Here is a 22160-nt window from a genome sequence, read left to right on the forward strand (position 1 = left end):
GGAGGCTGAGGCAAGAGGATCACTTGAACCCAGGAGTTTGAGATTGTTATCAGCTAGGCTTAGCCTGGGCAGCAGAGTGAGACTCTTGTCTCAAAGAAAAAAAAAAATTATGTGATTTTTTAAAATTTAAATTTCATTTGACCATAGGAGTCTAAGTGTTTTGCTATATTTGAATTGTATTTTCATCATATCCTTAGAGCTACATATTTAGTTCTTTAAATTTTGGAAAATGTCTTCCATATAATCTAATTGACTGAGTGAGTCCTCATTGTCAGTTATAAAGCAAATCAAATTTTCTTGCTGACAGAGAAGTCTGACTTCATTTTTCAGTTCAAAAAACATACTAACATGCATCCCTTTGACAACCATCTGTTTTCTGAATTCAGGTTCTAAGATAGAAAGATAGAAAGATTTTGGAACTCTGCCTGGAGTTAATCAGTTGGCCAAAATACTTGCCTTTATTATTCCTTACTAATGTCCTCTTTGCCTTACTGTAAGGGAGCTTCCCTTAGGAGAAATTCATTCTTTGATATTAAGTGGGGAGGAGTGCTAATGGAACTGATATAAATTGTTATCAGCACCTCCCCACGCTATAATATACCTGATATGTCTTGATTAAAATTGGTGCCTCCAAGCTCAAATGTTGAATGGTTCCTCTGGCACCTGGAGAATTTTACACTATAGAGCAGTGCACCTTGGAAATATTAAGGATGGGTAAGAAGTAAGCCTTTCTTTTGTATTCTGGGAGAAGAGAACATACCTTTGGAGGTAGGGGAATGGGGATTATAGGTTAAATAGGAAAAGGAAACCAGCATAATTGGAGAAATATTATTTTTTTTCCTTATATTAAGTCATATACACATAGGTCATGAATACATTTATGCATTTGTGGGGTACAATGTGTTTTTTTTTATGGTATTTAAAGAGTAAAGGAAAAAGAAAATAGACCAATGGGTAGATTTTTTTTTTTTTTTTTTTTAGAGACAGAGTCTCACTTTATTACCCTCAATAGAGTGCTATAGCATCACAGCTCACAGCCACCTCCATCGCCTGGGCTTAAGCATTCTCTTGCCTCAACCTCCTGAGTAGCTGGGACTACAGGTGCCTGCCAGAACACCTGGCTATTTTTTTCTTGCAGTTTGTCCAGGGCTGGATTCCAACCTGCCACCCTTGGTGTATGGGGCCGGCACCCTACCCGCTGAACAACAGGTGCTGCCCTGGAGAAATAGTCTTCATGTAAATTAGTTATAGGAAAGAATCATATAAAGCTGAAACTATAGAACTGGATTTTCTTAAAATCATGCATTCTGTTTTGGTCCTTGCAGAGTTTCATGTACTTTTAGAAATGTGTATAACCTAGCTAAAGACTGAACTCACGGGCAGTCTTTATCTGTGAATGATGATTCAGAAATGGGCCATTGGTTCTATATTGATCTTTTCAGACATTCACATAAAGGTCATGATATATATTAGTAGTCTTGTATTTTAAAAAGACAAATGTATATGGACTATGATATGGCAAATTTCTCTTATTGTCATCAGTAATCACTATATTAGTTGATTTTGTTCTCATCCTATTGATTTATCTAGGACAGAGAACCAACACATTCACATGAGCTAGCCAGTAGTATTTGGGGATTCTTTGTTTTCATTTTCTTTTCATTTTCAACATTCACAAAGCAGGAGATTTTATGTTAAAATCCAAATTTACACTTTTTGAAAGTTTGAAAATAGGGCAAAACTGGACTTGCAATTCCACTTGGCGGCAATCAGCTAGAGCTGCATGATGGCTCAGCCCTTGAGACAGTGAATGTGCTTTTAGTTCCCTCATTTGTTTTTCATGCCTGGCATCTGTAGACATTTATATTTGTAACCCCTGACCTTGGGATAACTGCTGGTCCCTTTTGTGCTTGTTAGTAAATGTTATTAACTTGAAAAATTAACTATTTAATTTAACTATTTAACTATTGTATTGCTAATTGCTTGTCTTAATTATAATTTAAACATATCAAGAGCTCCTAAAGAAGACAATTGAATCAGCATTTTGCTTTTAATTATTCCTAAGCCTTATTTAAAAAAAAAAAATACCATAGAATCTCTGTATGTTGATCACCCAAGGAACTGTAACAAACTGACCAACATTTAGAGGCGGTCAGTATAAGGAGCTAGGCCCACTGTAGTGATATGTACAGGTGGTACATGTCTGATCTATGAAAGTTAGGTCAATTTAAGGAAGTGGTCAATGTAGGGAGGTGGTCAATTATAGAAGTTCTACTATACATATACTTTTTTCCTTTCTACTTTATTTCCCCTTTCCCCTTAGGCATAGAGCTGGTTCAGTTGTGAAGAATTCTCTTGCAAGGGCAGTAGAGCATTTGAAAACATAAGAAAAAATGCTTAAAGGTGTATTAGATGATCTCACTTGAAATAAAAAAAATACAAATGAAAATGAGATAGTTGTCATATATTAAATTAGCAGAGAGTGATGATACTGTGTTGGTAAGGAAGCAAGGAAACAGTTACTCTCCTATACTGCCTGAAAGAGTGTAAGTTAATACAGTCTTCTTGAGAGGAGTTTGGGAGGTCCGTACCCCAAATTTATAAAAGATGCATACATTTTAACCAACTGTTCTATTTCTGAAAAGGAAATATTTGGTCAGATACACACAGATAGGTACTGAAAGATTATTATCAGTGTTTTATATTAGAAAAAATTTGGTATAACTTAGTTGTTTGTCAAAAGGGAATTGGTTAAATAAATTATGATATACACTTAATATACTAGAGTACTAAATAACCATTTAAAATGATAAAGAATCAGTGTCAAAATTTGACTTGTAATTATTGTATAAAAAATTGTTAAGTCTAATATTATACTTTTATGTGATTTTTTAGTGTTCAACATGAAGATATTCTTTAACTGGCCAGTATCAGATGGGTGCTGACTTGCATCAATTTGTCAAGTTCAGGAAGCAATAACTGTCAGCTACCTGGTGACATGTTTGATGTGAAAAATGTAGTTTTGTTACGCAAGTGGAATATATTGTCTCCTTTTCTAAGCCAAGACTAATATTTTGTTTCCAATGGAAAATTCAAATATTTTCCACATTGTTCTTTCTGGACAGTTGTGGGGTTTGTTCCAAAAGCAACACTCATAGATTCGCTATTTATCTTATCAATGTTGAAATTGGCCAGATAGTTTCATGAATCTACATTGTTTGTTTGTTTAATTTTCAAGAAACTTTACTTAGTGTAAAATCTTCCTTTTGGTATAGTAAATGGTAGCAAAAGTAATATTATTTTTTTAGAGAAATCCTAACTCAGGCTTTATTGGATCCTGATAGAGGCTGAGATTTTCCAAGATGTACTATATTCTGTAATAAATTAATCCCTTTTTTTTGTCCCTTTTACACAAAATGCAAATCTGAACATTCTTCCTAGAGCAAATCATTGATTAGACAAAGACATTGTTTTTAAGTTTTTGTTTATTTTTTTAAACAGTTCCATGGAACCTTTTTAGAATGATAAAAGTAGAACTGAAATATTTCATATTGATTATAATCTGATATTACTTAAACTCAATTCTAACAAGCATCTAGACATAAATGTTTGGGTATAATAATATATAATTAAGTACCCTATATGTTGTTATTGGAATAATTCAGAAAAAGAATATCTATATATATATATTTTTTTTTATTATATGTGAAGTTTCCAAGTATAAGAAATTTTTCATAAGGTTAATGTGAAATAGTAACCCAATTTCTTGTTTCATAAATTTGAGAACATGTTATTTAAAGCTTTGTTTACTCCCCTAGCTCATTCTTTATACATTTTGCATAAGATTATCTGTTTACCATCTCATCTACTTTTTGAAATATTTTTCCTACAGTTATGCAGAAGGCATGGAGGGAAAGAAATCCTCCAGCTCGAATCAAAGCAGCCTATCAAGCTTTAGAGTTAAACAATGAGTAAGTTTGAAATATGTGGAAAATATGTTTGTTTTGAAGGAAACCCAGGCAAATGATTATCCTTTTGTCTGTTCCTAAGACATTTGGAGTCTTACCAATCTCGTTTTCCTTTTTGCATATTAGAAATGAAATATGCAGTGTTCACCAACATCTGCATTTTACTTCTGAAATTGTAAAGTTATATATGCTTTTGAATAGAAATTATGTTAGAAATACTTTTAAAAATGAGAATGTCAATGGAGAGTGATGATAATAGTTGAAAGGGTACTAAATTACTTATGCCATCTGCTTTAATTTAGTTTTTCATTTAAAACATTCATTCAGTCTTGAGAATGGTAGTTGTTAATGAGCTTTAAGGCATGAGATAGGGATTCAAAATAAGTGAAACATAGTTCTGTCAACTTTACTTTTTTCATGTTAACATTTATTTCTTAAACTTCTTTGTTTGAACTTTATATATGTGTACGTGTATGTATGTGTCTGTGTGTACATATATATACACACATACATATATAAATATGTCTTTTTTTTTTTTTTTTTTTTTGAGATGGAGCCTCAAGCTATCCCCCTGGGTAGAGTGCCATGGCATCACACTCACAGCAACCTCCAACTCCTGGGCTCAAGCGAGTCTCCTGCCTCAGCCTCCCAAGTAGCTGGGACTGTAGGTGCCCGCCACAGCGCCTGGCCATTTTTTGGTTGCAGCCATCATTGTTGTTTGGCGGGCCCGGGCTGGGGATTCGAACCCACCACCTTAGGTGTATGTGGCTGGCGCCTTAGCTGCTTGAGCCACAGGCGCTGAGCCAATATGTCTTTTTTTAAAGACAGGGTTGGTTGCTCTGTTACTCAGGCTGGAGTGCAATGGCTTAGTCATAACTCACTGCAGCCTTGAACTCATGGGTTAAGTGATTCTCCTGCCTCAGCTTCCCAAGTAGCTGAGATTGCAGGTGTGAGCCACTTTGCATGTCTGAACTTTATGTTTTGGAAAAGCAAAATGTAAAATCATAAGCCAATGTAATGTTTAAATAGGACAGATGAATAAATATTAATCTAGTACAGACTAAATAAATGCCAAGAGCAAAAACATGATCCTAGTTGAGGTTATCAAGGAATGTGTCTTGGATAATTTGAATTTAGAGTTACCCCCTAAACTCCCCTTCCAATAAGTACATTATTCTTATTAAGAAGACTTTTCCAAGGTGGAGCAAAAATGACAGAGTAGAGAATTCCAGAAGCGGCAAACAAACTGGCAGAAACTTTCAGAAGCAACTTTATTAAAACTCTGCAAGCTGGGCAGTGCCTGTAGTTCAGTGGGTAGGGTGCTGGCCACATGCACCAGGGCTGGTGGGTTCCAACCCAGCCCTGGCCTGCTAAAAACAAAAATAAAGCTGGGTGTTGTGGCAAGCACCTGTAGTCCCAGCTACTCGGGAGGCTGAGGCAAGAGAATTACTTAAGCCCAAGAGTTGGAGGTTGCTGTGAGCTATGATGCCATGACACTCTACCGAGGGCAATAAAGTGAGATTCTGTCTCAATTTAAAAAAAAAAAAAACCTCTGGAAGTTAATCAAAAGTTTACAGTAACATGAATGCTTAATTAAGGGGAAAAAAACACCTGAATTACTTTAAGAGCAGTTTGTGATGTTTTATTTACTGTGGCCCCATTCCCTGCTCCCCAACTCAGTGGTAGTCTTGAAAATTATAGTGCACATTTCAGGTATAGGTTTCTAGAACCAGAGGAAGCAGAAAGGACCTTATCCTCAAGGAGCTGTGGTTGTTTATTTTGACCTATTTGGTGATTGCCTGAAGGACCAGCTCAAAAGCCTTGCCTTTATTTCAGTTTCTTCAAAACTCTCCCAGGACTGATATAACTACACTGGAGGACATTTGTTGAAAACATTGAAAGGCAAATGCATTAACTGTTGCTGCCTGGGTTAAGGGATAATAGCTAGGGCAAACAGTAGACAAACCAGAAAGCTTATGAGCAAAGGCTAGGGTACTGAGACACTTTGGATAATAAAGGCTTTGAAAAGTTCCCTCCTTTTTCTGGGAATTTCAAAGGCCCTACACATTGCCAGAGCTAGGCACATGCTCAGAAAAGAGTTGAAAAGGCCTTAAGTTCTCATATCTGACTAATGCTCAGCTTCTGTACAAGCAGGAAGTGAAGGCTAAGGCAGAGTTGTAAACTGCCTGGCTGAACGTTGAAGGTGTACCTTAGCACACACACAGAGGCCATCTGCAAAGACTTTGGCTTTTCGTGTTTTGTTTTTGTTTCAAGTGTTTAAAGAAATCTCACTCAAATCACTGATTGCCCAGGGGGTTAAAAGAGCACAGATTTCACTGGTCATACGTGACAAAGAATATGGATTATATAAAATTTGTTCAGAAAAGCCACTAAACAAAAAAATTAGAAGAAATAGCAACAACGAATACTAGGGAGTAGAGATAATCTGATTTCTAGAGTTGCCAGAATATAATATTAAGAATTTCCAGTTTACAACAGAAAATTACAAGGCTTGTAAAGAAACAAAATATGGCCCATGCACAGGAGGAAAAAAAAAGACATTAACAAAAACTACCTCAAGGAAGCCTAGTCTTTGGACTTAATAGACAAAGATTTAAAACAACATTTTTTTTTGAGGCGGGGATTGGGGGGGTCTGTGTCTTACTCTGTTGCCCCAGGCCAGAGTCCCATGGCAGCAGCCTAGCTCACAGCAAGCTCAAGCTCTCAGGTTCAAGTAATCCTTCTGTCTCACTCCTGAGTAGCTGGGACTACAGGCACCTGCTACAGTGCCTGGCTAATTCTTTTATTTTTAGTAGAGATGGGGGTCTTGCTCTTGTTCAGGCTGGTCTCAAACTCCAGACCTCAAGTGATCCTCCCACCTAGGCCTCCTGGAATGCTAGGATTATAGGCGTGAGCTACCACGTCCAGTTAGCATATTGAAAATGTTAAACACCTTAGCCAAGTGAGATTTATTGTGGGATACAAGAATGGTTCAACATATGAATTGATCAGGGTAATACACCACATTAACAGAATGAAGGAAACAAACCACATGATCATCTCAACTAGTACAGAAGAAGCATTTGACAAAATTCAATACCCTTTCATGATAAAAATCTATGAAAATCTATAAATGTAATATAACACACTAATAGAACAAGGGACAAGAACCACATGAACATGTTGGTTGATGCAGAAACTTTTTTTTACAACATCCAACATTATTGTATGATGAAAACATTCTTTTTTTGAGACAGAATCTCACACTGTTATCCTGGGATTGAGTGCCGTGGCATCATCATAGCTCACAACAACCGCACACTCTTAGGCTCAAGAGATCCTCTTGCCTCAGTCTCCCAAGTAGCTGGGACTACAGGTGCCTAGCACAATACCTGGCTAATTTCTATTTGTAGCAAAGATGGGGTTTCCCTGTGGCTCAGGCTGGTCTTGAACTTCTAAGTTCAAGCAATCCATACCCCTCGGCCTCCCCAGAGTGCTAGGATTTCAGACGTGAACCACCATGCCTGGCCACTGAAAGCATTTTTAAAATTTAGAAATGGGAGGAAATTTCTTCAAGAGCGTCTATGAAAAACCCATAGCTAACTACATACTTAATGATGAAAGAAAGTTTTCTTTCTAAGATCACCAATAAGGTGAAGAGGTCTATGCTTACCTTATATCTATTTAACATGATACTGGAGGTTCTACCCAGTGTAATTAGGCAAGAAAATGGCATCTAAATTGGAAACGAAGAAGTAAAACTGTGTCCATTCATGGATGGCATGATCTTAGAAAATTTTGATCTACAAAAAACTATCAGAGCTAATGAAGGAGATTGGCAAAGTTATGAGAAACAAGATCAGATAAAAATCAGTTGTATTTCTATACTCAAGCAATGAACAATCTGAAAAGGAAATTAAGAAAACAATTCCATTTACAATAGCATAGGAAAGCTTAAATTACTTAGGAAGTGCAAGACTTGTACACAGAAAACTACAAAGCATTGTTGAAATAATATAAAGAACTAAAAAAAAATGGAAAGATATTCCATGTTCATGGATTGAAAGACTTAACATTATTAGGTTGTCAGTACTCCTTAATTTGATCCACAGATTCAATGTAATTCCTATCACAATTCCAGTTAATCATTTTTGTAAAAATGGACTAGGCAATCCTAAAACTTATATGGAATCACAAGAGACCCTGAGTAGTCAACAATCTTGAAAAGGAAGAATAAAGTTAGAAGACTCACACTTTCCAATTTTAAAACTTACTATGGGGCAATGCCTGTGGCTCAAGGAGTAGGGCGCTGGCCCCATATGCCAGAGGTGGCAGGTTCAAACCCAGCCCCAGCCAAAAACTGCAAAAAAAAAACAAAAAACTTACTATGAAGCTATAGTAATTAAATTATAAGGATAGATACCTAGATCAGTAGATTCAAATTGAGAATCCAGAAATAAAGCCAGACATCTATTGTCAATTTTTTTCTTTTTTGAGACAGAGTCTCACTATGTCACCCTTGGTAGAGTGCCCAGGCGTCACAACTCACAGCAACCTCAAACTCTTGGGCTTACGCAATTCTCTTGCCTCAGCCTCCCAAGTAGATGGGACTATAGGCACCCGCCACAATGCCCGGCTATTTTTGTTGTTGTTTGTTTGACTGGCCCAGGCCAGGCTCAAACCCGCCAGCTCCAGTGTATGGCGCACTAGCTGCTGAGCTACGGGCACCAAGCCTGTCAATTGATTTGTTGTTTGTTTGACAGGCCCAGGCCAGGCTCAAACCTGCCAGCTCTGGTGACTGGCGCGCTAGCTGCTGAGCTGCGGGCACTAAGCCTGTCAATTGATTTTTGAAAAGGATGCCAAGACCACTCAACGGAAGAAAGAATAGTCTTTTCAGCAAATGATACTGTAACAACTTGATAGCCATGTATTTAAAGCATAAAGTTATACCTTTACACCTCACATCATACATACTAATTAATTTAAAATTAATCAATGACCTAAATGGCCCTTGAGCTTTTAGAATAACATAGGAGTGAATATTTATGACCTTGGATTTTGTAGTGGTTTCTTAGATATGACACCAAAATCACAAGCAATAAAAGAAAACTTAGACAAATTAGACTTCCTCAAAATTAAAATCTGTGCATCAAGGGACACTAGCAAAAGACAGAAGGTAGATTTGTGATTGCTATGGATTGGAAAAGCAGGAAAGATGGTGAGTGACTGCTTAATAGATGTGGAGTTTTTGGAGGATATGATGAAAATGTTCTGGAATTATATAGTGGTGATAGTTGTACAACTTTGTGATATATTAAAAATATATTAATATGCACTTTAAAGTGCTTTAAGTGATAAAATTCATTTTGTGAATGTCATCTTAATTTTAAAAAGTAACATTCCCCAAAGTAAGATTCATATAATTCATTTCCTTTATCTTAACATTTTAAAACAAATGTAAGAAAGCTTTAAGGAAAACAACTTCTCTTTACCATATAGCTATACTGTAATTTAAAATTATGTTTATAGTTTATTCTACTGCATCAATTTATACCCCTCTATATCTTTTTAAAAGGATTTTTATTATGGTTACTTAGAAGCATTTGAATTGATGGAAGCCTAGTGTTTAAAGCAGCAGTGTTTCTGATGCTTCAGAGGATATAGTGTAATTAATAGAGAAATCTTTATTGATTTGTGAAATTATCATATATTTAGGATGTTATCTGAAGGATGTTACACTTACATATGTGAAAGGCTCTCTTGTCCCCAATTGATGATGGCCATCTTGCCATCACTTTTGTTTCATGGTTAGCCTTATATTTTTATCAATAATCTCTCTTATTTAGCTAAGCACTATTTAGTAGAAGTACGGTAGAACCTCTGTAGCTGACCACCTCCTTACATTGACCACTTCCTTATGTTAACCTAATTTTCATGGGCTGGACATCCACCGCATGTCTGTATCCTTACAGCAGGCCTAGTTCCTTATGTTGAACACTTACATATGTTTACCAGTTTGTACAGTCCCTAGGACTGTCAGCTTACAGAGGTTCTACTATATAATGCAAACCATATATGTAGTTTTAAATTTTCTAATAGTCACATTTAAAACTAGAAAGAAATAGGTGAAATTTATTTGAGTAATGTTTTATTTAGCTATAATTAAAATATTAAAATTAATATATAATTATTATTTTAAAAATACTATTAATGAAATATTTTACGTTCTTCTAAGTCTTCAAAATCCAGTGTGCATTTTATACTTAGCATCACATCTCAGTTTGGACAATGTATGCAGGCTTAGATAATCAGAACTAGGACATTGTCCCCCCAAAGAGATAGACTTGTTATTTCTGGGAATTGAAAGAGAAACTTTCTGTTTTTCTTTTTTGCCCCCCCCCCAAAATTAATAGTTTATGTTATTAGCCAGTTGTTGACTTAAAAGATACAAAGGAACTGTGTTTTACTGGGACAAGGAAAAGAAAACTTGGGAGTAAGCATGGGTATGAAGAGTGAAAGCAGGAGTATAGGAAGAAGGACTGGAGTTAAGAACCAGGAATATTATGATGCACACTATTGTGGGTAAGTCCAAGAGAGGATGGGGAAGCATGCAAAGGGAAGAGTTGGGTTTGAGAAAAAAGCACTAGTCCTGAAATAGGGTTCTGAGTCAGATGTTAAATGTGCCTACATGGCCAACGGACTATCTTCTCAATCTTTACTCTCCCATACCTTCTCCCATGAGATGAATATTATGAAGCGTGCAGTGACTGAGGGCAAGTATGACCACAAAAGTGCATAATGCCCTGAACAACTTATTCAGATGATTCTTTTTTTTTTTTTTTTTTTTTGAGACATGACAGAGTCTCAAGCTATCGCCCTGGGTAGAGTGCTGTGACATTATAGCTCACAGCAACCTCCAACTCCTGGGCTCAAGAGAGTCTCCTGCCTCTGCCTCCCAAGTTGCTGGGACTACAGGCACCCACCATACCACCTGGCTATTTTTTGGTTGCAGCCGTCATTGTTGTTTGGTGGCCTGGGCTGGATTTGAACCTGCCAGTTTAGGTGTATGTGGCTGGCACCTTAGCTGCTTGAGCTACAGGCGCCGAGCCCAGATACTTCTTTAAACAGAGTGTCAACAAAGTTCATGTCCAATTTTAAAAAGTTTTACATTGTAGGGCGGTGCCTGTGGCTCAGTGGGTAGGGCGGTGGCCCCATATACCAAGGGTGGCTGGTTCGAACCCAGCCCTGGCCAAACTGCGAACAAAAAAAATTAGCCAGGCATTGTTGCTGGTGCCTGTAGTCCCAGCTACTCCGAAGGCTAAGGCAAGAGAATTGCTTAAGCACAGGAGTTGGAGGTTGCTGTGAGCTGTAACACCACAGGACTCTACCAAGGGTGATAAAGTGAGACTCTGTCTCTAAAAAAAAAAAATTAAAAAAGTTTTACATTGTGGATTGCACACGAACTTTGTGGACACCCTATATATTTTCTTTTCTTCCCCTTTTCTCAAAAAGAAAAGGTAAGACAAAGAGTCAGAAAATAGAAATAGAAATAAAAAATATAAAAAATAAGGAGGAGAAGGAAAACATAAGAGAGTGGAAAAAATTGTGGAATCAGACATAAAGAATGTATCAATATACACCTAATAATGAAGTTTTCTTTTTTTGTTTAAGCAATGAAACGTGTAGGTTAAGCCTAGGGAAACGTGTTGTAGAGCAAAGGGACATACCCAAGAACAAACAGTTGTTTCACCATTTTTCTTAAAATTGCCTTGCTTACTTTCTTCATAGCTGTGCCACTGCGTATGTTCTACTGGCTGAGGAAGAAGCAACAACTATTGTAGATGCTGAAAAGTTATTTAAACAGGCACTCAAGGCTGGAGAAACAATTTATAAGCAGTCACAGCAGTGCCAGCACCAGAGTCCTCAGCATGAAGCTCAACTGAGTAAGCAAATTTGAATTGATTATTGCTATCCTTTAGCTCTGTAATTTCCTCTTGAATGTTTTTTTAAAAATATTTTTCTATTTTTTTATTTCAGATTAGTATGAGGGTATAAATGATTAGGTTACAATGTTTGCATTTGTTAGGTAAGGTCCCTGTTATAGTTGTGTACTGCGTCCAGGAGATGTGCCACTATATCCTTACATCATGCCCATTAGGTGGGAGCAGCAATCAGCCTTTGTCCTCCTTTCTCCCCCCTTCTTGCAACTTGAATTAAATTAGAGTTTTTCTCTTGTGTGGGCATGCATTGGTTTGTCTACTGACTTCATAATTAGTACTGAGTACATTGGATACTTGCTTTTTTTTTTTTAGGCAGAGTAGCATCACAGCTCACAGCAACCTCAAACTCTTGGGCTTAAGCAATTCTCTTGCCTCAGCCTCCCAGGTAGCTGGGATGACAAGCACCTACCACAATGCCTGGCTAGTTTTTGGTTGCAGTTGTCATTGTTCAGCAGGCCTAGGCCAGGCTCAAACCTGCCAGTCTCGGTGTATGTGGCTGTCACCCTGAGCTACGGGCACTGCCACTTGCTTTTTTTTTTTTTTAAAGACAGGGTTGGCTCAGCGCCTATAGCTCAACCGGCTAAGGCGCCAACCACGTACACCTAAGGTGGTGGGTTCAAATCCCCAGCCCGGACCCGCCAAACAACAATGACGGCTGCAACCAAAAAAATAGTCGGGCGTTGTGGCGGGTGCCTGTGGTCCCAGCTACTTGGGAGGTGGAGGCAGGAGACTCGCTTGAGCCCAGGAGTTGGAGGTTGCTGTGAGCTGTAATGCCACGGCACTCTACCCAGGGGGACAGCTTGAGGCTCTGTCTCAAAAAAAAAAAAAAGACAGGGTTGAATTCTGTTGTTCAGACTGGAATGCAGTGGCATGATCAATAATTCAGTGCATCCTGAACTCCTGGGCTCAGTCAATCATCCCACCTTAGCCTTCTGAGTAGCTGGGACTAGAGGTATAGACCACCATACCTAGCTAATGTTTTTTAGAGACAAGGTCTCACTCTGGTGCCCAGGCTGCTCTCAAATTCTTGGCTTCAAGCAATCCTCCTACCTTGGCTTCCCAAAGTGCTGGGATTACAGGTGTGAGCCACTGCTCCCAGCCTCTTTTTTGAGACAGAGTCACTCTTTCCCCCTGGGTCGAGTGCCATGGTGTCATACATGGTATCATAGCTCACAGCAACCTCAAACTCCTGGGCTCATGTGATTGTCTTGCCTCTGCCTCCTGAGTAACTGAGACTACCGGTGCCCTTCATGATGCCCAGTTAATTTTGCTCTTTTTTTTTCAGTAGAGATGGGGTTTTACTGTTGCTCAGGCTAGTCTCGAACTCCTGAGCTCAGTTAATCCTCCCATCTTGGCTTCCCAGAGTGCTAAGATTATAGACGTGAGCCACCCCACCCAGCTTTAGAGGTTAATTTTCTAAGACTAATCTATTCGTAATTATCTATAAGCTGGCAAGACAGAAATATGTATTAGCCAGAGAACCCTGGAAGGGAAGAAATCTGCTCTGTTTATTGAGAGATGTGCTGCCCTGAGACTTAACAGTAATTTGTTTCCTAGAAGAATTGGGCTGGTCATTGGAGAAACATAATTCAAAAATATCCAGCATTCAGGAGAGACTTCTAGTGATGATAAGTAGCTGTTACTTTTATTCTCATCCTTAGTCTAAAAAACAGTAGAAATATATCAGATGGTTATTCTTCACACTGTTTATCTGCACATAGTGCCTGAGAGTGGACCTTTGTATGCCATCTGATTCTTAGCACAAAATTCAGCCTCACACTTGGCATCAGTTCTTTCTTTGGTTGATTTTTTTTTTCTGTGATATGTTTGGGATCAGATAGGCTATAGCAATTTAGGTCTTTTTAATCAATTTTTAGATATACTATCCCTGTTATGATTGAGATGCTTTTACCAAAGAGGTTAGAATAAGCAGTGCTGGTGTTTCATGCTGTTTTTTGTGGCCAGAGGGTTTTGGTAGATATTAGATAATAAATTGAAATGTGTTTATATAATGTATTATCTGCTAGCAGTTAAGATCTAAATCTTTTTTGTGAAAATTAAAATTCATATAATACTTTCTACACTAAATACTGAGATGTATACAATATGTTTCACTAATGCATGTTTTTATAACAAACAACTGTGGAAATACGTAATTTTGTACCCTGGAACTAATGAAAATATATCTGTAAAAAAGTCATGCCATTTGTCCTTGTATAATCTCAATGTGGTTATGAGATAGTTACAAAAATATTTGTTAGTTCTTTCTAGAAGTAGTTTTATAGTTTGTTAATTATGCTACTTACAAAAGTTTGTATTAGCCATAGAAATTTTGTTTTGGACATTTTTTTGTTTTCCAGTTAAGACAATAAAGAATACTAAAATAGGGCAGCGCCTGTGGCTCAGGAGGGTAGGGCTCCGGCCCCATATGCCAGAGGTGGCAAGTTCAAACCCAGCCCCAGCCAAAAAAAAAAAAAAATACTAGAATTATTTTGTACACTTAAAATAATAGGTTAGTATTATATTTTCTGTTAATATGTTCCTTTTCTGTTAATACTACAATGAACTTGTTCATTATACATGAATTGTATATACTAAGATTAACTACTATTAGAGGCAAAGTAATTCAACATAATTTTTTTTTTTTTTTGAGACAGAGTCTCACTTTGGCACGCTTGGTAGAGTGCCGTGGGCGTCACAACAACCTCAAACTCTTGGGCTTTAGCGATTCTCTTGCCTCAGCCTTCCAAATAGCTGGTACTACAGATGCCCACCACAACGTCCAGCTATTTTTTTAGAGATGAGGTCTTGCTGTGGCTCAGGCTGGTCTCGAACCCATGAGTGCAGGCAATCCACCCACCTTGGCCTCCCAGAGTGCTAGGATTATGGGTGTGAGCCACCATGCCCAGCCTATATTTTAAGTTTGTAATATAGAAAACCTCAACCATCCAATGCCATCCAAATTCAACATCAATATTCTTCTATTTTGACACATTTAATTTTAATTGAATCTTCTAGGGTAAACAATTAAAATTAATGGGTAATATGTTAATGAGATAGCAAGCCGTAATACAGAAGTGATAGCTGTGTCATGTTTTTGTTTTTCTAAATAGGGAGAGATACTAATGTACTAGTATATATTAAAAGAAGATTGGCAATGTGTGCAAGAAAATTAGGAAGAATAAGAGAAGCAGTAAAAATAATGAGAGATGTAAGTAAATTTGATGGCTAGACTATTGTATTCATTCCTTTAAAAACACCCCAAGATATAGTATAAATTGCCAGTTATTTTAAAGCAGAATCACTGCTTTTTAATCGGTACTTTTTACAAGATATTTATTTAATATATATGCATTTATTAAGGTTAGATCTTCACAGTTTTGTTAAGAAATGAGTATTTCTACTTGAATGAATTTAGCTTTGCTCTGTTGAGTTCCTTTGTTATGATTTTAATCTTTTTTTCCTTTTAATATACAGTTGATGAAAGAATTTCCTCCTTTTACCATGTTGAACATCCATGAAAATCTCTTAGAATCACTTTTAGAATTGCAGGCCTATGCAGATGTTCAGGCAGTCCTAGCAAAATATGATGGTGAGTCATTTTTATCTTAATTGATAGCATGGTTACAATATTCTTCTTCCAATTATGTAATTATAAATATAATCATATTCTAGTATTTCTCTAAGTTTCTCTTTCCATTCTTTCCACCTATGGATATTTAGTATGCATAGGTATAAGTTACTATTTAGTATTTTTCTTTTGTCAAGATATATGTTTGTTTATTGAGTGCCTAACATGAGGGAAGTGTTTAGAATACAACAGTGAACAGGAAAACATGAACTTAACCTCATAGGATTTACAGTTTAGTGATACAGACACATGAGCAGCAGTTACATTGGCAACAGCATGTTAGGTAAGATAATGGAAAAGTATGGGTACCCTACCACATAGGAGGGTACCTCATTTGTTTTGGAGTGTCAAGGAAGACTAACAGAAGTTGTTAGCAGTATGTACTTGTAAAAGTAATTCAAAATAACATTTTTACAATGCTGTTTAGTTACAATGTGTAATTTGTTATTTCATCTGATCCTTAGTAATAACTGTGATGTGGTAGGATGAGTATTTTTACTGTCTTTAGTTACTAAATGAGAAAAGTGTTCAAGAAGGTTGAAATATGGGCTAAGGTCTCCCAGGCAAACCTGAACTTAAAATCCAAGTATTACATTTCTTTGTTCACTAGTCTTCCCATGTTAGTAATTCAATATACATTGGTTATTTTTATTATTATAACTAACAATGCCAGTTTACTAAAAATGAAGTTGAGAGCATTTTAAAGCCACATAACCCTTTTCTCATTCTGAGTGTGGCATCAGCTTTTAACCCCAGGCTAAAAAATTTCTGTTCATATTTGCAACTGTAACAGAACATATATAGGTCATTTATTCACACTTGTATATTCTTACCCATTAGCATGAGAATCCCCATGACGTGGAAAGTTTGAAATGTGTTATACTTGGAAAGAGAAGTTCATTTCTTTTAAACACCTGAAATTCTTAGGAAGTGCTTCAGAATAGTGCAGGCTCATGGAGAAATTTGTGAGAAATTCTTTCCACATGTAACTTACTGGATTGATGGCACCTTATACTTACTCTGAACAAGCTTAGGATCTCAATACCATATAAAAAGTCAGAATAGAACCTGATTCATTAAAAAATAAGATAAAACTTACTGAAACTAATAAAGCATCTTTAAGTTGATATGCTTCTGTGTTTTCATTATTTTCATGAGTCCTGATTTTTGCCATTCTAGAATCCTTAACAACTTGAAAGCAAATTTACTACCTTTGCTCTCCCTTTGCTACTCATATGACTGGAATAAAAATGGAATTAACTCTGGAATCAAAAGTGTCCAGAGAATTCTTCAGTCTTACTCTTCTGATAGCATTATTTTGGGCATTCTTTTTTTTTTTTTTTTTTTTTTTTGAGGCAGAGCCTCAAGCTATCCCCCTGGGTAGAGTGCCGTGGCATTACAGCTCACACCAACCTCCAACTCCTGGGCTCAAGCGAGTCTCCTGCCTCCGCCTCCCAAGTAGCTGGGAACACAGGCACCCGCCACAGCGCCCGGCTATTTTTTGGTTGCAGCCGTCATTGTTGTTTGGCGGGTCCGGGCTGGGGATTCGAACCCGCCACCTTAGGTGTACGTGGCTGGCGCCTTAGCCGGTTGAGCTATAGGCGCCGAGCCTGGGCATTCTTTTAAAAGGCTTTAGGGCTGGGTGCAGTGGCTCATGCCTGTAATCCTAGCACTCTTGGAGGCAGAGGCAGATGGATCGCCTGAACTTAGGAGTTTGAGACCAGCCTGAGCAAGAGCGACACCCTGTCTCTAAAAAATAGCTGGATGTTGTAGCTAGGTGTTGTGGCTAAAAATAGCTTGGGAAGCTAAGGCAAGAGGATTGCTTGAGCCCAAGAGTTTGAGGTTGCTGTGAGCTATGATGCCATAGCACTCTACCAAGGGTGACAAAGTGAGATTCGATCTCAAAAAAAAAAAAAAAAGCCTTTATATCATAATTTATTTATAGTTTTAGATTGTTTTTATTTTTTAAAAAGTAATCATCTAAGAAAATACAAAAATTTAAGAAGAAAAAAGATCATTCTTCGTTGAATTAACCTGAATTTAACTACTGTTAAATATTTTAATTTTTTTTCCAATCTTGGTTTTTCTCTATGGATAAGTAGAGGTTTTATATAGTTCTAATTATACTATGCCTTTTTTCCTGAATAGTATTATGTAAGCAGTTTATTATAAACATTTCTTAAGCACTTTTCACTGTTGTGTAGAAAGCTTTCATAGACATAATTTAATCTCTGCCAGGAAAGTACCATTCTCTAAGAAGGGAAAACTGAGATCAAAGAAGTTGCTACCAGCTCAAGGATGCATGGCTAGTAAATAGTAGAATCAAGATTCAAACTCAGATTTTTCAACTACATGTCTGGAGGCTTCTCCTACTGTAATACATCTGTTGAATTTGCACTGAGTTATTCTTTTTGCATTTTTTGGCCGGGGCTGGGTTTGAACCTGCCACCTCTGGCACATGGGACTGGTGCCCTACTCATTTGAGCCACAGGCGCCCTATTCTTTTTTTTTTTTTTTTTTTTTGAGACAGAGTCTCACTTTGTCGCCCTTGGTAGAGTGCTGTGGCATCACAGCTCACAGCAACCACTTAACTCTTACATGATTCTCTTGCCTCAGCCTCTCGAGTAGCTGGGACTACTATAGGCGCCTGCCACAATGCCTGGCTATTTTTTTGTTACAGTTGTCATTGTTGTTTAGCAGGCCTGGGCCAGGTTTGAACCAGTCTGCCTTAATGTACGTGGCTTGCGCCTTAACCACTCAGCTATGGGCGCCACCACTATGAGTTATTCTTATAAAAATTATTTTAAGATTTTTTTGTAATTCTTACCTTTAAAATTATTTTTACAGATATAAGCCTTCCAAAGTCAGCAGCTATCTGTTACACAGCAGCACTATTGAAGACAAGGACTGTTTCAGATAAGTAAGTGCTGTAAAAACTATAATAATTTGGAAAGCCTGCTACACTCAGTGCTGTTTTTTTTTCCACTGACTTTAAACAATGTTCTTTTTCCTCTCTCCTTGCTTCGGATTGATGTTCTAGGGCTTTGAGGCTTCTTAGGGCATGTAGTGGAAAGAGCAACCATAGGGTGGCTCTGTGAGAATTATGTGTGTTAAATGCCTAAAGCAATAAATATCTAGAAAGGAAGTATACATGGACAATAATAACTATCATGATAACGATAAGGTGTGTGGTAGGGAAATAGGTTTATGTTATCTGTTTGTTCTTAGATTATAACTCTAAGTTACTTTGCTTTCCTTGTATTTTTGGCTGCCTTTAATGAATTCTCTTTATTCTACAGATAAAATATTCAGAAACCAACCAACTAGTGACCATTTTTTTTTTACCCTAGATAAGGATGAGAATGGAATAGTCAATCTGTTTCCTCTCAGATGAGAATTTGATTTGAATATACTTCTATTTCATTAAGTTCTCTTTATATCCTTGTATAGCATTTGTTACTTTATTACCTTTGCCAACGTGTGCCTTCAATGGATTTCTGAAGTTTGCAGATTTTTATTCCTTATGCTGCCTTGTCTTATATGTTGACTCCAAAGGCTTTACTTTCAGTTTTAATGGTCATCTGGCTTTGTCTTTGGCCATCATCAGAAACTTCTTTGATTCACAGGGCTATATTATTGTCTAAATTCATAAGTTTCTGGTATATTCATTTTCTTATTTTGTGATTTTTCTTACAGATTTTCTCCAGAAACAGCCTCTAGAAGAGGGTTAAGCACAGCAGAAATTAATGCGGTGGAAGCAATTCATAGAGCTGTGGAATTTAATCCTCATGTTCCAAAAGTGAGAAATGTTATGATAAAAATACTTTTGTTTCAATTTATCAAATTGATGGCAATACATAGACCATACTTTGGGTTGCCATAATTTGGCGCAGAATTGTTTTAGTCTGCTATGTTTTCATGCCGATTATTATCCTTCAAGGGGATGTTAAAAGGCATTTAGAAATGTGAGTAGGAACAGTAGTTAACTATATGCTCTGTAATTGCTATCAAATATAATTTGAACTGTGTTCCCATAGCTGTTCTTTGCTATAGAGAAGAAGAATCAAAGAAAAGAAATAATCAAATGGCTTGATCTTAACAAAAGATCACTAAGTCTAAGTTTCTCTTACTATAAAAGCTTTTTCTAGACAAATGCCTGGGTTTTGAACTAGGGCTGGGTCAACAGAAACTGAAGACAAATAGGTTAAAATAATCAATGATAGGAAACAGATGTGAAAGTTCCCAGAAAAACTGGTGCTGAATTGATGTTTATTTAGTCCCAGATGAATTTATATACTTGCTGCTTCTGTCTTTATATTGTACACTCTGCAGTCATACAAATTATTGTTTAATCTTGATGTGTTATCACATAAGATTAAATTTCAGGTTTTGTAAACAAGCCCAATATTAGGAAGCATAGACTTTTCAAGAATAGATGCCCTTACTACAAAGTATAATTATAGCTTTGATACCAACATAGTGTGTATTAATAGAATCTGGAAGCTAGATTAAAGAGCTACAGTAAAGAGATTAACCTCTCAAAGATAATCTCCAAGAGAAAGTTGTAAGCCTATTAGAGTGAGTAAAGTTATGGTTAAGAAAATTACTGAAATCAAAGACTGAGAGTCAATGTATCATTTTTTCATTGACACTAGTCCCATAAATATAAATACAGATGCCCCCCGCTTGTCCACAGTTTCACTTTATGCAATTTCAGTTACTCACAGTCACCCTTGGTCTGAAAATATCAAATGGAAAATTCCAGAAATAAACAATTAGTACATTTTAAATTGCCATTCTTTTAGTAAATCTAGTGCTGTTGTACTCCATCCAGCCAGCACATTGCTTTTCCATTTGTCCAGCATATCTGCACTGCCTAGCTACCTACCTGTTACGTAGTAGCCTAGTTGGTTATCAGATTGACTGTTGTGGTATTGTAGTGATTGTGTTTAATCCTTATTTTACTTAATGATGACCCCAAAGTGCAAGAGTAGTGATTCTGGCATATTGGTATTTGTTGGTGGTGGTTTTTTGTGTTTTGGGGGGTATTTTATGTTTTTCGTTTTTTTCTGAGACACAATCTCAATCTGTCACCCATGCTGGGTACAGTGGTATCATCATAGCTGACTATAATCTCCAGCTCCTGGGCTCAAGTGATCCTTTTGCTTCAGCTTCCCAAGTAACTAAGACTATAGATTTATAGTGCACTTTACTGAATATTGTAAGCCCATTTTTGAGACCTGCTGCTCAGAAGAAAGATTTCCTTTCAAAATATTACTCATTGACAATGTACCCTAGAGCTCTGACGGACATGTACAAGGAGATGAACGTTATTTTCATGCCTACTAACATAGCATCCAGTCTTTAGCCCATAGATTAAGGAATGATTTTAACTTTCAAGACTCAATATTTAAGAAATACATTTCATAAGGCTACAGCTGCTATAGATAGTGATTGTTGGGTTGGATCTGGACAAAGGAACCTTTATATGCACTGGAAAGCCAAAACAATCTGTATTACTTGCTTTATTGTGATGCTCACTTTATTGTAGTGGTCCGGAATTGAACTGGCCATATCTCTAAAGTATGCCTGTACTTAGAGTGGGGAATTTCCTGATATATAAAATATGCCTCAATAAAACTGTTTATGTACATACACATGTATGTATGTATGCACATACACACTTTAGCATTTTAAAATCATTTTTGTTTATAGGTAGGAATTTCCTATCCTCAAATACCAAAGCAGTTGGCAATTCAGCTCTATCAAAATATCCAGCTAAGCAGAGTAGTGCTATAAACTTAGATTATTGTTTGTGGTCAGGTACCTTAAGCTAAATGTTATCAAACACAATAATTATTAAGGTTTTTTTGGAGAAATTTTAAGCTCTACCAACCTGAGTAATATCACATTTAAGTAACATTAATGTTATATGAACTGGGAGAGCTCTGGAATTTGCGGCTGTCTATTTTTACTAGGGCTTTACAAGTGATGAAGTACGTACAGACCTTTCCCTGTCTGTCTTTTTCTTCTGTTTTGGTCTCTATTTCTGACTCTGAGCTGGAGACAAGCAAACATAAAGGGTGTCAGGAGTTTCCTTCTTGAAACTTCAACTGTGGGTCGTGATAACTTAATTTAACTCAGTGAACAGTGGCTTTTCAATACATATTCCTTTTAAATTCTCTTTATTCTCACAAATTTATTATGCAAATTTTTTAGACGGCTGGATGAATCTTGGCAGTAAAATGGCAAAGTATAAAGCCATTTTAGCAAGAAATACTTTTGGCAGCTTTCCACATAACTGCAGCAGAAATGGTTGTAGGTTTAGAGCTGTACAGTTTGTTAAAGCTGGAAACAACTGTTAGTGCAATAGAGAAAGATCATACCAATCTCTTCAGGCTATGTATTTGCTTTAGGTATTTTGTTAATACTGACTGCATGTACAGGTCTTTTTTATTGTACTGAATGAATTTTAGTATATAGTACTAACTGATAGTACTACCAAAAAAATTAGCATATTTTCATGGTTTATAACTTGTTCTTCATCACCTAGCTCTGACT

General features: G+C 36.9%; 1 protein-coding gene across 2 annotated transcripts in view; it reads left to right on the forward strand.

The window, feature by feature from the left end:
* ST7L (suppression of tumorigenicity 7 like) overlaps positions 1–22160 on the forward strand; it is a 72131-nt gene that overhangs the window by 28477 nt on the left and 21494 nt on the right. Inside the window, exons 6-11 of one of the 2 annotated variants that reach the window (XM_023515475.1) lie at positions 3893–3971; positions 11757–11911; positions 15082–15179; positions 15446–15560; positions 18447–18519; positions 19296–19398. In XM_023515475.1, coding sequence (XP_023371243.1) covers positions 3893–3971; positions 11757–11911; positions 15082–15179; positions 15446–15560; positions 18447–18519; positions 19296–19398 — 623 coding nt within the window. The remainder of the gene's footprint in view (positions 1–3892; positions 3972–11756; positions 11912–15081; positions 15180–15445; positions 15561–18446; positions 18520–19295; positions 19399–22160) is intronic. The other variant, XM_023515476.1, reaches the window with a different exon arrangement.

The sequence above is a fragment of the Otolemur garnettii genome, unplaced genomic scaffold (assembly GCF_000181295.1).
Source record: "Otolemur garnettii isolate 467f Iridium unplaced genomic scaffold, OtoGar3 scaffold00073, whole genome shotgun sequence".
Taxonomy (NCBI): domain Eukaryota; kingdom Metazoa; phylum Chordata; class Mammalia; order Primates; family Galagidae; genus Otolemur; species Otolemur garnettii.